This window comes from Molossus molossus, unplaced genomic scaffold, assembly GCF_014108415.1.
Source record: "Molossus molossus isolate mMolMol1 unplaced genomic scaffold, mMolMol1.p scaffold_m16_p_11, whole genome shotgun sequence".
NCBI lineage: Eukaryota > Metazoa > Chordata > Mammalia > Chiroptera > Molossidae > Molossus > Molossus molossus.
In genome coordinates, this window is record NW_023425346.1 from 84,262,100 (window position 1) to 84,276,911 (window position 14,812).

The 14,812-nt window shown below is 36.3% G+C and overlaps 1 protein-coding gene across 1 annotated transcript in view; it reads right to left on the minus strand.

Annotated features, from left to right (window-relative positions):
• ACADL (acyl-CoA dehydrogenase long chain) overlaps positions 1-14,812 on the minus strand; it is a 44,804-nt gene continuing 29,992 nt past the window's right edge. Inside the window, exons 9-11 of the mRNA XM_036254361.1 lie at positions 8,149-8,276; positions 5,542-5,628; positions 1-361 (exon numbers count right to left, since the gene is read on the minus strand). Of these exons, the coding sequence (XP_036110254.1) occupies positions 268-361; positions 5,542-5,628; positions 8,149-8,276 (309 nt within the window). The 3' untranslated portion in view covers positions 1-267. The remainder of the gene's footprint in view (positions 362-5,541; positions 5,629-8,148; positions 8,277-14,812) is intronic.

A 14,812-nucleotide genomic window follows, 5' to 3' on the forward strand; every position in this document is an offset into this window, starting at 1 on the left:
CACTAAGGCTTCTAGAATCAGAAAAGCTTTGCCTTTTAGCTATATAAAAAATTAAAAGTCAAACCTTATGTTGGAGAATTTTGGAATCTTTGCATTCAAACATTTCTTCTCCCATTGTGTTAATCTTATATTTGCATTTGATTTTTTTTCTATAAGACAGTGTACAAAAACATGTTTAGCGTCTCCTCCATTTCCAGGTTGCATTTTATCTTGAGTAGATTTAAAACCAGATTAGCAGTAATAGGATTCCAGGATGTGGGCAGATGTCTATTTGTCTCGGACGATGTCTCTTGCAATTAGCTCCTTCATTATTTCATTGGTACCACCATAGATTGGCTGAACTCGGGCATCCACATAAGCTCTGGATAAATCAGAAGATCAATGAATGAATTATTAAGAAAAGATATTAGAAACTATAAAATTTGTCTCACCATGTAACTATTAATTGCTTTAAAGTATTCAGTTAATGAAATCCAAACAATAAAAGGCTTCATAATTACTTTTTTCTAGTGTGGCATTCATCCTTGATTGGTATAATTACAAAATTCTACTAAGATGGTAATCATATGTACAGAGTTTTGTTTTAGTTTGCTTGAAAAGATTACAAATTCAAATTAACATTTATAAGTTTATTTTGATTTAATTTTGTAAAATTTAGCACATATAATAGCATTCTAAAAAGGCCACTTTAGATTTAGAAATAGATAGAATGTTTTAATTTCTTGTTATCTTTAATGATTCTCAAAGAAGTTGAAATCCACTGGTTTTGTAGAAAACAAGAGAAAAGAAAACATATATTTCCTAACATCCCTTTATATTCCTACTACCCCTGCAGCCATCAAGAGTACAAACTGAATCTTTAGAAAATATTACTTCCCACAAAGTTAACAAGTAACTTATTTTTTGAAAATGGTTAATAGTCACTCCAGTAATTTATGAGGTTAAAATACCAAGTGGCTGAGTTCACTGACATAGAAAACTGAAAAAAAATGTTATTAAAAATTCCCTTTTGGTAGCAATGACACTGTATAGCTGTTTTTACCTTTTCTGGTCTCACTTTATCCTCTCAACTGTGGGATCAGGGAGAATAAATATTATGTTGTTTTGCAGGTAAAGGAACTGAGGTACAGTGAAGTTAATACAATTACTAATTAATGGTTGCTATTTAATGGTTATATAGATAATTGGCAATCTGGAATGAGAAGGTAAGTATCCTGCCACTTTGCAAGCATCTTTTTTTATCATATCACAGTCTTTTCATTGACCCAGGCATGTAGGACTGGTTACTGAGCTTTGGACTTTCCTCGTAGACAAATTCAAAGGCATTTCTTTTTCAAGCATAAAATCTGTTTGTTTTTAACTAAATTTTTGAGACAAATGTGCTAGCTCTCTAAGAACCAACATTATCCTTCTCCATATTCATCATGGGACCTTGCAAAGAGTAAGCACTCAGTATTTACTGATTTGATTTATAGTATTACAAAGGAATTTTAGTGTCTCAATATCAACTTTCTGAAGAGATGTGAAATCTAGAGACATTAGTGTTTTCAAATATATATTTTTCTTTCGAACAAATTCCATTTTTGCCCACAAAAATCCAGCCCTTGCATTTAGAGGAGCTACCTAGCATTTTACTCTCCTTCGGCAATCTCAATGCTTTTAGACATTTTTAGACTGGGTTGGGCTTTTTTTTTACATTACAGAAGTTCCAATGGAACTGGTAATGACAGAGATCGGTAGACCTTTTATAGGTTACTAATTAAATTCAGTCATCAACTAAAATTAACAGAGAAAGACAGTGGAATAAATATTTAACCACACGACTGATGAAGCTCTCTGTCTCAGGCTACTCTTCCCAGCATGGCAGAGTCTGGAAATGGCAACGATTAAACCTCCCTTTACTGGCCCCAAGAATAATGAGTGAGACTGAAGCAAAGTCATGCTAAAGAGCAGTTATTTAAAAACAAATAAACAAACAAATAAAATGAAACAAAACAAAAAAGCACCTCTTTATAGGTGAAACCAAGACTCAGCAACACACACACACACACACACACACACACACACACACACACAGAGATAATATAGTTTAATCCGAGGACATAGGAAACACAAATAGAATAATTTTTTTTTCTATTAAATCACAGTCTGTACACATCCACATACTACCTAATGTGTCTAACTTTTTTGATAATATCTATTACTTTCTCTCGTTATTTTATATATATATAAAAATTCTTTCCCTATATCTTGTGGAGAAAAACAGCAGTATAGTTGAAAATTTCATGTACTCTTTAGCCCTGGCCGGTTTGGCTCAGCGGTTAGAGGGTCGGCCTGCGCTCCAGAGAGACCCGGGTTCGGTTCCCGCTAAGGGCACGTACCTCGGTTGCAGTTTGTCCCTGGCCCTGATTTGTCGTGTGGGTGGCAACCACTCGATGTGTCCCTTTCATGTCAATGTTTCTCTCTCTCTTTCCCTCTCTCCCTCCCACTCTATCTGAACAAAAAATGGAAAGATGTCCTCGGGTGAGGATTAAAATAAAAAGAAAATTTCATATAATCTTTGAACTAACAAGCTGGCCAAAAGGGGATTACTAGTCCTGAAAGGAAATATAAGTCTCTCAAACTGAAATCAGGGATTTCAAATACTGAGCCATCAAGCTACAGTTTTTGCTCACTGCTGACCTGAAGGAAAGGCCTCCTGGCCGTGCGCGTGGTTGACTCCTCTACGCCTCTCTCAGAACTCGGACTACACTAGACAAACACTGAGCCCCCCACTGTCTACTTTCCAAGCAGCAGCTGTAACTGCACAGTTGAGTAGAAAAATATAAACACCCATTATTATTTTACCTTTCTAGCATAGTTAATATTGTGAATAGATGAATATTGTGAGTAAAACATGAAAATGCACAGGAAAAATTTCAATGTTGATTTAATTTGTGCTAGCATAACTCAGTGTTTACTTTTGATTTCATGACTATGCAAAGATAAAAAAATAAATCTGCTTTTGATTAAGGCCTGTTTGAAGTAGTTCTAAAAGGATATGCCAAAATCCAAATCCAAGGATTGATTAAAAAAGAGAAATCGTTTAGTGACTTCGTGCCTACATTCCCAAGGAAAGAAAAAGCCCTACTTATTGCTGAGTTTTTATAAAAGGTTATAAATTATATACATCCTGTGATTAAAGCTTTACGAGCTGCCCAATGGCTACAGAAAAATTAGTAAATTATATCTATGCTGAAGCTTCTGTTCTACATGTAACTTTAATAAAATGCTTATTTTCCTCATTAAGGACTATAAGTGTATCAAATGTTTTCAATTATGCTTGCCAAAATAAAAAATTTGAAAGTCAGCTTGAACTCTAGTTTGATAATTTTTCGCTTTAGATATCTGTATTTAGATTACAATTAGAAAACGTTCATAGGAGTCCATAGCTTTCTCATTATCTGATTCAGAACTAAATTGGACTTCTCTTGGTACAGCAAAAAACTCCCTTGGGAAAATTTTATAAACTGGAAATATTGCTAAATAAGAGGAAAACATAAATTCTCCATGGGAGAAGTCCCATGGAGAGATTACTGAGGCAAAAGACCATGGAAAGAGGAAAAGAAGAACTTATGAAGATGGAGGAAGAAATATGGAAGACAATGCTGCCTATTGACAAACTGGTGCTGCTTTGAACTGGTAAGAATATTTGTATGTAATATAATAAAACAGGTGTATTTAATTTAATTTAATTTAATTTGAAGAAAGTAAAAATTCTATTTGGAAAAAAATCAGTACTTTTGATTTGTTTTTTTAGAGGAAAATAATAAAATATTTAAGATATGAAAACATAGATTCTCTTCATATGCAGGCTGATTTTTTCTATAGGGTCTTCCCCCCTTTTATTAGTTTTAAAAAAGTGATATTTCCATAGAAGTCATATAACTGATCAACAGGTATATGAAAAAATGCTCAACGTCACTAATCATCAGTGAAGTGCAAACCAAAATCGCAATGCGATGTCACCCCCAGTATTGACAAGGATGTAGAGAAACTGGAATGCTTTTCTACAGTTGTAGGGAATGCAAAACAGCACAGATGCTATAAGAAACAGCATGAAGGGGCCTCAAAAGATTAAATAAAGCTACCATATTATCCAGAAATCACACTTGAAGTCAAAAGAACTGAAATCAGGACCTGCAAGCAATACTAGCACTCACGTGTTCATTGCAGTATTATTCACAGTAACCAAGATGCGAGAACAACCTAACTGTTCATGGACAGATAAATGGATAAAGGAAACAGAGTATATGCATACAGTGGAATACTATTCAACTTTAAAACAGGAAACTCAGCAGCATGTGACAATCTGGAATAACCTTGACATTCTGCTAAGTGAAATAAGCTAGTCACGGAAAGACAGATACGACATTGACTCCATCTATATGTGTGATCTAAAATTCACAGAATCAGTGCGCAATCGTGGCTGCCAGGGCCTAAGGGGAGGGGAGATGGGGAGGTACTAATAATGGGCTTAAAATTTCAATGAAGCAAAATGAATAAACTCCAGAGATCTGCACTATAAAATTGTACCTATAGTTTCCAATACTCCAGGGTACACTTACAATTTTGTGAAGAGGGTAGAGCTCACGTTAGGTGTTCTTACCATGGTAAAATAAATAAAACAAAGTAACTAATAGTCCATGCAAATTCAAGGAAAAACAATAACTTGCTTTGTTACCCATTAGATTAGCACAAAGTTTCAAAGGCAGTAACATTCATAGTTTAGGAAGATGCCAGACTCTGTTCATTTGAGTATGAGTTACTACCAACTAGAGGAAATAATATGGAAATTATAAAACTTTAAAATATACATACTTTTGAACAACCAATATTACTTTTGTGAATCTGTCCTGTTGCAATAAAAAACACATATATCTAAAATAAATGTAAAAAGGTGTTTATAGCATTGTTTGTCATAGTAAAAAAAATAAAACAAAAACTAGAAATAACCTGAATAATTATGGTTAATCTATAAAATATAACATTACTTAACTATTTCCAAAGTGATATTAGTCCTGTATAACAATTCAAATAAAGCCAAACATCCAGCTTTAGTAGTATATTGGTCTCTTCACTTTCTTTTTCAATTTTTTTTTATTGATTTTTTTTCTTTTTTTTTTTTAGAGAGAAAGGAAGTGAGAGAGAAAGAGAAACATCGATGTGAAAGAGAAAATTTGATCGGCTGCCTCCTGCACAACCCCTCACTGAGGATAGAGCTTGCAACCTGGGCATGTGCCCTGACCGGAAATTGAACCAGGACCTCAGTCCATGGGTGCGCTCAATCCACTGAGCCACACCGGCCGGGCTCTCTTCACTTTCTTTAAAAATAATAAAATTCTAGGGGTGAGGGAATGACAGACAGCTGTTTCCAATACACTCTGCAGTCGGTTGAAAAATGAAAGGTTTTGCACTTTTGTTCCTTCAATGTACAAAGTACAGTAATTTTCCTTTTTCTTCAAGTCACTCAGAGGAGTGTAGCAGAAGAGCCATACTCACTTTGCAATCGGGAACTCCCACATGTACCCCCAGCCGCCATGGAGCTGTACACAGTCGTACGCTACACTGTTCTGTAACTCAGAAGCCCTGGATGGATACAGTACAAAGCAGAAAGGAACATTTCAGACAGATCTGCATGAGGTGCTTCACAACCAGGAAACAAGTGATTTATCAAATACATACATTTATCAAACAATTAAAAATAGGCATATAGCCAACCAGAAATAGAATTGCACTTTATTAAACCTGAAATATATCTCAGGAGAATTTTCATATAATAAATACTTTCTTCATCAATTATATTTTTGGCTGAATTTTTGTTGAGGCTAGAAACAAAATGTGGAAATCATAGACTATCAGGTTTTGGCTACTTTACACCTGAAAAAATATAGTAAAAACTTGAATTTGGTCTACTTTAGATCTCTATTTGATCTAAGTTAACAGTATAATTGTATAGCCATCTATTTCCTTTAGCCTTTGAATTATGTTTTGTTTGTTTGTTTTTTTCTCTCCAAAGATATCACTTCCTATCTGAAGGCTATAAGTCTGAATTCAAGTAACTGAATAAACATTTTTTTTAGGGTTTTCAGAACTAAACTGAAAATAAAAGTGAAAACCTAACAGGGCACACTACTATTAAAGTGAATTCCATCAGCCCTGGCTGGTTTGGCTCAGCGGTTAGAGTGTCGGCCTGCGGTCCTGAGAGACCCGGGTTCGGTTCCCGCTAAGGGTGCGTACCTCGGTTGCAGTTTGTCCCCGGCCCTGGTGGGTTGTGCGGGTGGCAGCCACTCGATGTGTTCCTTTCGCATCGATGTTTCTCTCTCTCCCTCCTACTCTACCTGAACAAAATAAAACGGAAGGGTGTCCTCAGGTGAGGATAAAAAAAAAAAAAGTGAATTCCATCATATAAAAAACTTATTAAAGATTATTTGGGAATTATTGTCCTTGAAATATATGTATATTAATGTGAAGTACCTGAGAAATATTCTTTTCTGATCTTATCACAATAATTTCAACTATCCTTAAGGGATTTTTTATTCATCTTGACATAAAAGATAAGCTAGTTCAAAATTATTTTCAATTTATTTTTCAAAAGTGAGGAAGAAAGCAAAGGTAAGCATGAACATATTTTCCTACTAAAAATAATTGGCCTGCGGTCCAGAGAGACCTGGGTTCGGTTCCCGCTAAGGACATGTGCCTCGGTTGCAGTTTGTCCACAGCCCTGGTTGGTCGTGTGGGTGGCAGCCATTTGATGTGTCCCTTTCACATCTCTCTCTCTCTCTCTCTCTCTCTCTCCCCCTCCCCCTCCCTCCCTCCCTCCCTCCCTCTCTATCTGGACAAAAAATGGAAAAATGTCCTCGGGTGAGGATAAAATAATAATAATTTTTAACTCAAGCCATAAGGCAGGTGGATGTTCCCAAGAAATACAATAACAATATAATGATTAACAAACAAGACTCAAGGGTAACAATATTTGGAATTCTATAAATTTTTCAATTTAGCAAGGATTTTAGTGAAATATTTACTGGGCTATAACTAGTTGCTTCCTCTGCTTCAATATGAAATACCAGTATGTCTATAAACCTGGTGTTTTCAAGAACAGTGAAGTCCATTGCTATGCAAATATCTCTTTTTCCAAAAACATCTTCTCTAAAGTTATTTTTATACTTTTTAAAGTAGTAAAAAAACTTGCTGTGAAACACCATGCCCCCCAAAAAGTGCAAGTTCCTAGTAATTCCGTATCAATTTCATTATTTTGGAACCATTACATAAAGCATTACTCTGCGTATTTTCCCATTCTACTTTTGATTGAACTGAACACAGGTTAATGAATAATGACAGGAATTTTTCTAGGTTATTTTTTGGCTAATGAGATGTGAGAATGTTTGCTTTTAAAACAGAGGGAACCAAACCCACATCCAGAATCTGATTTAAACTATGTTCTGGTATCTTAAAATGCATAAAAACCTAATAGGGTTTTTTTTTTTTCTCTCAATCAACTCATCTTTAATGCCATTGCTGACCACCTTTAACACAAAGGAAAGTCTTTCTGATCCTAATAGGAGACGTTCCTTTCACTTAATCGAGCATGTGCAACTTTTGATTCAACAGTCAATTTTTCAGAAATTTTTTTCTTTGATTTCATGAAAGACACCTCAAATAGAAAAATCCTGTCCAAGCTACTCATTTCAAAGATATCAAAATGTTGTCTCAGAGAAATTAAACCTAATGATAGTTATTTAATGAAAGAACTGGGACTACTTAAGGACTCCAGGTCTTACTGTAAATGTTTGTTCTCACTGTACTGCAACTCTTCTGGTAATTTGAAATTAAACCTAAATTAACTGATCAGTCACCCTACTTCAGTCTCTTAGTATTTTATTTTCAATGGCTTGCTAAAAGTTAAATACCAACTTGAGTTATTTTTTGCACATTATAAATAAGCTTAATGGGACCTTTCAGCATTTTTTTTATAAGTTGGTTCTGATTGCTAGTTTTCATTTACTCAGCCTTCTTCCTTTCAGACTCTCAAGGCTGAGTTTAAAGTGGGAAGAATTCCATAACAGTCTGTGAAACACCGCGTTTTAATTACTGCAGCACACATACCAGTACTTCGCCATGGAAGCTGTGGCAGAGTCCAGACGTTTCTTTTCATGCAGCTGGAGACAGCTGTCCACAAAAGCTCTGGTTACACAAATGTGTGTTTTTAATTCCGCTAGCTTATGCTGCACCGTCTTGAGTTTAAAGGAAATGAAAGACAAAAATGAGCATGGTAGAAGAGCATACTTTGAGTTACCTAGCATATCAAAAGTTATACAATAAAAGATTTTTTCAGCAAAACAAAAGTGTAATTACTGTACTGGTTTGTTTGTTTTTTTTTTAACCCGAAGCAAGCATATGTTAACAAAGAGCTTAGATTTAAAACACACTGTATTTCCTTGCTAAGGAAACTTGTACTAAAAAGAAAAGATGTAAAAATAAATACACAAATATCTTATGTTTTAGATTCAAAAATTTAGACCATTTAGGGAAGTTTCTTGAAAAACAGCATGACTGATGGGTGAGCACCATCTTGTGGTACAGTCCTGTAGGTACAACTGTTGAAAACGTATTTTCCTCTGTGATCTAAACCCATGAAGAAATTTTCTCTATTACCGAAATTAGAGAAATCATATTTCTCTCTTCTTCTTCTTTGTATTAGAATAAAGTAATAAAGTAACAAGCTGGAGTGGCAATATCAGAAATAGTGTGTTATATTGCAAAGTATTTAATCTAGATCTGTAGAATGCAATAACAGAATTGAGATCTCAAGCGATCAATTTTTTTTTTTTTGCCTCTCCCCACCCTCCTTATCCCTCTCCATAGCTTGTCGGCAGAGTCTCTAACTTGAACTGAATGGTCAGGAATTGTCAATGCTGATATACTTATATACCTCCTCCTGCTGGCCATCGACAACCAATACTAGTCTTGGAAGTCATCCTGTCTAGACCATTCCCAGCTGCTCTCACTTCAATCCAATTTCCTTGCATTCCTGACTCTTGGCTCTCACACCTTAACCTTTAAGTTTACATCTGATCTCTTTCGCATCAACCCTTGAACCTTCTCCAGAAACTGGCTTAGATTTGAAATACTGGCTTTCCATTTTGGGTAACCTCCCAAAATACACCATATTCATTGACCTCTTAGGTTCAAGGTGCAGCTGTGATCAGCTGGCTCTACGTTCCTTGTGGAAATACAAACAGAAATAGAGTTCTGATCATTCTGCTATGGAATGTTTGCGTGAGAACTGCACTGTGGCTAACAAAAGACATGGACGTTAGTGACAAGGTGACTTAAGCCAGAAATTAAAGGTACCCCACCTATACACTGGCACGTCCAAAGCCATGGTTGAGTTCTCAAAGGAAGGCTTTGGGGACCAGATTCTCAGAGGATGCTGTCTTTACTACTAGTTACAGCGATTTTCATACCACAAAACCAAACCTCTCAGTATCATTGTGGTGGGGAAAGTTTGGGTACTTTCCATTTTTGGAAAAGAACAGAAAAGGAGTCCAGTCAGACCCAGGACCAGGCAGGACCAGGGCGTGTCAGGTGGAGTAGGCGCTCTGATGGACAGATTCCTCGTAAGTGTGCCAACGTAACTGCTGTGCTGATGAGACACTCGACTGCCTTTCCCTTGGCTTCACACCGTCCTGTTCTAGAAACAGGCAACGTGACTGGCATCTCATGATTACAAAACCAGCAGTCGGAAGGCTGATGACACATCCTTCCACCTCTGTGTCTTGGCCTCTAATTCAGAACATCAAAACCTCTTCTCATTCTTTTCCTTACTTTTTCTATTTCCCTTTCTACTCGTTTAATTAGGCCGAATCTCTACCCTTTAATCAGCAACATTTTCCACTCCCAGTCCACATATCTAAGTTTACTCATAGAAAATCTAAAAATGAAACAAGGGATATAAAAAAAGCGGGGAAATACTCTTCTATACTTTGAGGATGAGGATGTGCTCCATGAAAACCCCTGAAACTCAGTTCTGAGCCTACGTCCGGTTTAGTTCAATGACACTTCATTTGGAAAATAAGGGGGAACCTGACAAGTCTCAAGATACTTTTGCCCTACCCCCACCCCCATGGATGGCACATTTGGGAATCGGTGCACTACTTATAGGAGAGAATCAAGATCTTTAAGCCCAATTCTCTCATATGAGAGCAGCTCCAACGGGAATGCTGGGAGCTTCCAGAAGCTGAAGTTAAAGTTCAGACCAGGATGGGCTCATTTAGAATTCTGTGTCCGCACATTCGGTGAGGTCCAGAGGTCTGAAGGAATTAGTACCTCCGAGGGTACACGATTTATGCTCTGGAGATAAAGAGGTTAAATATTTACATGTTCTTGGCATTGAGTTAGGCATGACTATGCAGATTTGGTCTTTCCTCTTCAGACACTATGTCATACTTTTAGAAATTATTCTCTAATTAATGGTGGTTACTAATTGTACCACACATTAGCAAGGTGCTTTTTGTGAATGATCAACAAATGTGAAACAGTACTTTTTAACATTCACTATCAGTTGCTAATAGATAATATTAATTCCCTGAAGTTACTAAGTAGACCAGGTAAAGTCTTTTTCAGAGTTCTGAATGACAGAATTCTTAGAAGCATAGAATTGTGGAAATGGAAGACACCTTGGAAAGTTATCTAGCCCAGTATTCCATTTAAACAACACCAGTAGTTGTACTCTCATATATTATGATTAGATAACATCTCAGGTATGTTATCTAATTTTATAGTTAATTAATCTTACACTCAAGGTCTTAAGAACTGGATGTTCCCTTTCTGGAGGCATGTAAAAAAGAAGTGTTATTTTTTTCTCTCTCCTATTCCTTTTTCTAATAATTTGTGTACTTAGAATCCAGAGCATATACCACCCAGGAAATAACTACAGCTTGCATTAGAAAAGAACACTGAATTTTCATGTCATTGAACGTGGGTGAACATGTGTGAAGGGGAGGAAAGAGAAAAAAAGTCTATCTACCTTAAATTTCTGGGTAGTAAACCGAGTGCCTGAGTTAAGAGTGTACATCCAGAGTTAGAACATTTGTGTAATATTTGGCAAGTTACTTAACCTCTCTATGCCTCAATCTCCTTATCTGTAAAATAAGGAAAAATATAATAGTTATTACATAGAGTTTCTGTCTAAAAAATAAGACATCCATTTAGCTGTGTCTAGCACATAGGCACAAAGCAAAATAATGATAATGGCTCATTATCATTATTTAATATCTGAATTTTACCATTTTATTGCCTATTCCATGGAAAATAATAAGACAACATCAAATACCAAAAATATAAATGAAAAACATGGAAATCCTATAACTACTTAAGGATGTAGGTCTCCATATTTTAAAAAACAAATCTTGCCCTGGACAGTTTGCTCAGCGGTTAGAGCACTGGCCCGCGGACCAGAGAGACCTGGGTTCGGTTCCCGCTAAGGACACGTACCTCAGTTGCAATTTGTCTCCGGCCCTGGTTGGGGTTGTGTGGGTGGCAGCCAGTCAATGTGTCTCTCTCACATCGATGTTTCTCTCTCTTCCTCCCTCTCTCCCTCCCGCTCTTTCTGAAGATAAATGCAAAAAAAAGAAAAGAAAAACAAATCTTATTTATTGATCTGAGAGACAGAGAGGTAGAGAGAGACAGAGACATTGATTTGTTGTTTCACTTATTTACACATTTGTTTGTTGATTCTTGTATGTGCCTTGACCGGGGATCAAACCCACATCCTTGGCATATTGGAATGATGCTTTAACCAACTGACCTACTCGAAAAAGGCTAAGTATGATTGATCTCCAACTTAAAAAGAAAAAAAAAATTGTGAAATGGATCCAGATGGTCAGAAAGAACCAAAATGTTCAAAATTCAAGAATAAGAAAGAGAAAGACAATTGAATTGCTATGTGCTCATAAAATGACATTTGGCTAAGTAAATATTGTCTTCTATTTCGATTTAATAACTAGAACCATAGTGTACCCAGCTCTAGAACTGGCTGTGTAAGCATGCATTGGTCACGCATCTTCTCTGAATACATTAAATTCCTAGATTGAATATAAACATATTATTCAAAGGTATTCACTTAGATAAAACAACAAAATTAGAAGAAATATCTCAGAAATCTCATTTATTTAGAAAACAATAGTACTTGTATCACTAATACAATGGTAGCAGTAGAATGCTACTGCCATCTAGTGAAAATTTAGTAAACTACCTTTGAGAGAAAGTAACCAAAACATGGCACCTGCTTTGAAAAAGATGAAAACTATTTCTTCTCTTATCTATATCTATATCTATATCTATATCTATATCTATATCTATATCTATATCTATATCTATATCTATATCTATATCTATCTATAATCCTTCACATGTAATGTTCAGGAAATGTCAAACCACATTTAACATTCTGAGTTATATAATCTGGGTGATATTACAGTCATCTTTGTTGTGATTTAATATGATTTCCATAAACATAGGAATTGTATATTTCCAAGAAGATAAAAAATAGGTCTATTTTAGTTCATTATTTTTTACAGTATTAAGAATAGGCCTAAAGGTACAAGTGTTTTGATAAACATTTTTGAGGTGAAAGTAGTGGTGGCTGGATTTCAGAAGCAAATGACACTAATTCCACTTTGGGTACAATTGGGAAAGTCACAGTGACATCCAGTGTTATCATGCCCTTCATATTTTGAGGCCTATAGTGTGTACTTCCAGAATCATACCTATGAAATTACATCTCAGCATGTAACCTCTAGAAGACAATCAATACATATTTTCTCAGTGAAACAAAAAGGAATAAATCATGTATTTCAATGTTTTTCAGTGGGAGACTACTGGCATTTTGAGTGAGACAATTAGTTGTTATACAAAGAGATCTCTGAATTACAGAACATTTAACAACACTGGCCTCCAGGGCTTACATCGCCAGTCTCTGCACCATCCCCCCGACCCTTCTAAATGCCTGGGGAAGAGGGCAGTCATTGAGAATTATTGATGTGTGTAAATAAATGATACCTAAATGAAAGAAAATATAAAGTATAATATCTAGGGAGGTTACATCATATTGTTTTTAAAAATCCTTTCTTCTGCCCTGGCCAGTTTGGCTCAGCAGTTAGAGCATCGGCCTGCGGTCCAGAGAGACCTGGGTTCAGTTCCCACTAAGGGCACGTAACTTGGTTGCAGTTTGTCCCCGGCCCTGGTTGGGTTGTGTGAGTGGCAGCCACTCAATGTGTCCCTTTCATGTTGATGTTTCCCTTTCTCCCTCCCTCCCTCCCTTTCTCCCTCCCTCCCTTTCTCCCTCCCTCCCTTTCTCCCTCTCTTTCTCCCTCCCTCTCTTCCTCTCTATCTGAACAAAAAATGGGAAAATGTCCTTGGGTAAGGATAAAAAATAAAACAAAACCTTTTCTTCCTAGCCTGTGTGGCTCAGTGGTTGAGCATCAGCACCAAGAGGTCGCCAGTTCTATTCCCAATCATGGCACATACCCACGTTGTGGGCTCAATCCCCAGTAGGGGACATGCAGGAGGTGGCCAATCGATGTTCTCTCTCATCCATGTTTCTCTCTCTCTAAAACTGATAAAGAAAAAAAAATTTTTTTAAAAGAATAAATTGGGAGAAATTATTTTTAAAAAAAGTTTTCTTGACTAGGTGTGTGCCTAATTTTTATAAATTCAGAACAACTGTATTTTGATCTGTTATGTCAATAAGAAAGTTAGGGTATAAAGAAGTTTTACCAGAATAAAAAAAGTTAACTTGATTAACATATAGGTAGGAAATAGGTCCCAAAATGACATGGAGTTGTTCCAGAACAGGAACAAGAAGTTGATATAAAAAACTTTCTTTATTGAAACAAAATGGAGTAAGACATTATGTAAGAGGGAAAAAAACTAATTTATTTTGCCAAACAATGTTCTGAGCACTTGATGTGTGTTACCTCATCTTAATCCTCACAGTAATCTAGGAGGAAATACTTTGGAGAGAGAAAATTCAATTTGCCTAGAGCACAGATATTCAAGTAGCTACGCTAGGATATTTTTAACAATAATGATAATAAATAAATAAATAAACAAACAAACCACAACTGAACTTAATTTGTTCTAAAAAGCTACCAAAGTATTTCATTTCTCCTTTTGCCTTCACAAAGCCTTTCAGCCGAGTCATTCTGTTAGGGAGCATATATGAAATTTTATGCTAACTAACAAAATGACCTCCTTGATTAAATAACATATAATGGACAATGCTCCTCCCCTATTAGGGAAGAGCAGGTACACCTTGAAACAAAGGCTCAGTTTGTCATGCCTGCCATAAATTGCTAACAGCCTCTTGAGTATATTACAGGAATTACCTGTGAGGAGGGAGGTTGACTCCAGCAACTGAACATTCTGGCTCCTGGAGACTTCCTGACTCTCAACAACAAAAACTGGACTTTTGCTTGACCAGTTTCAGGGTAATCATTGGAATGGACTGTGCTGACTTACATGTAGAGAACTTTCAACACCCCTCCCCCTGATTTCTTTGTTTTGCTTTTCCTCTTCCTCCTGATAAAACCCTTACCTGCACTGCGATGTAAAGATGGGCTTTGGGAGGAGAGTTCCTATCTTTTCAGGTGGCTGATACTTGAATAAACCACTTTCCTTCTCACCAACATCTATCTCACAAGTTTGGCTTTTGTTGCAGCAGGCAGCTAAACCTGCATTCAGTTACAATTCTACTTAAAACTTTTCA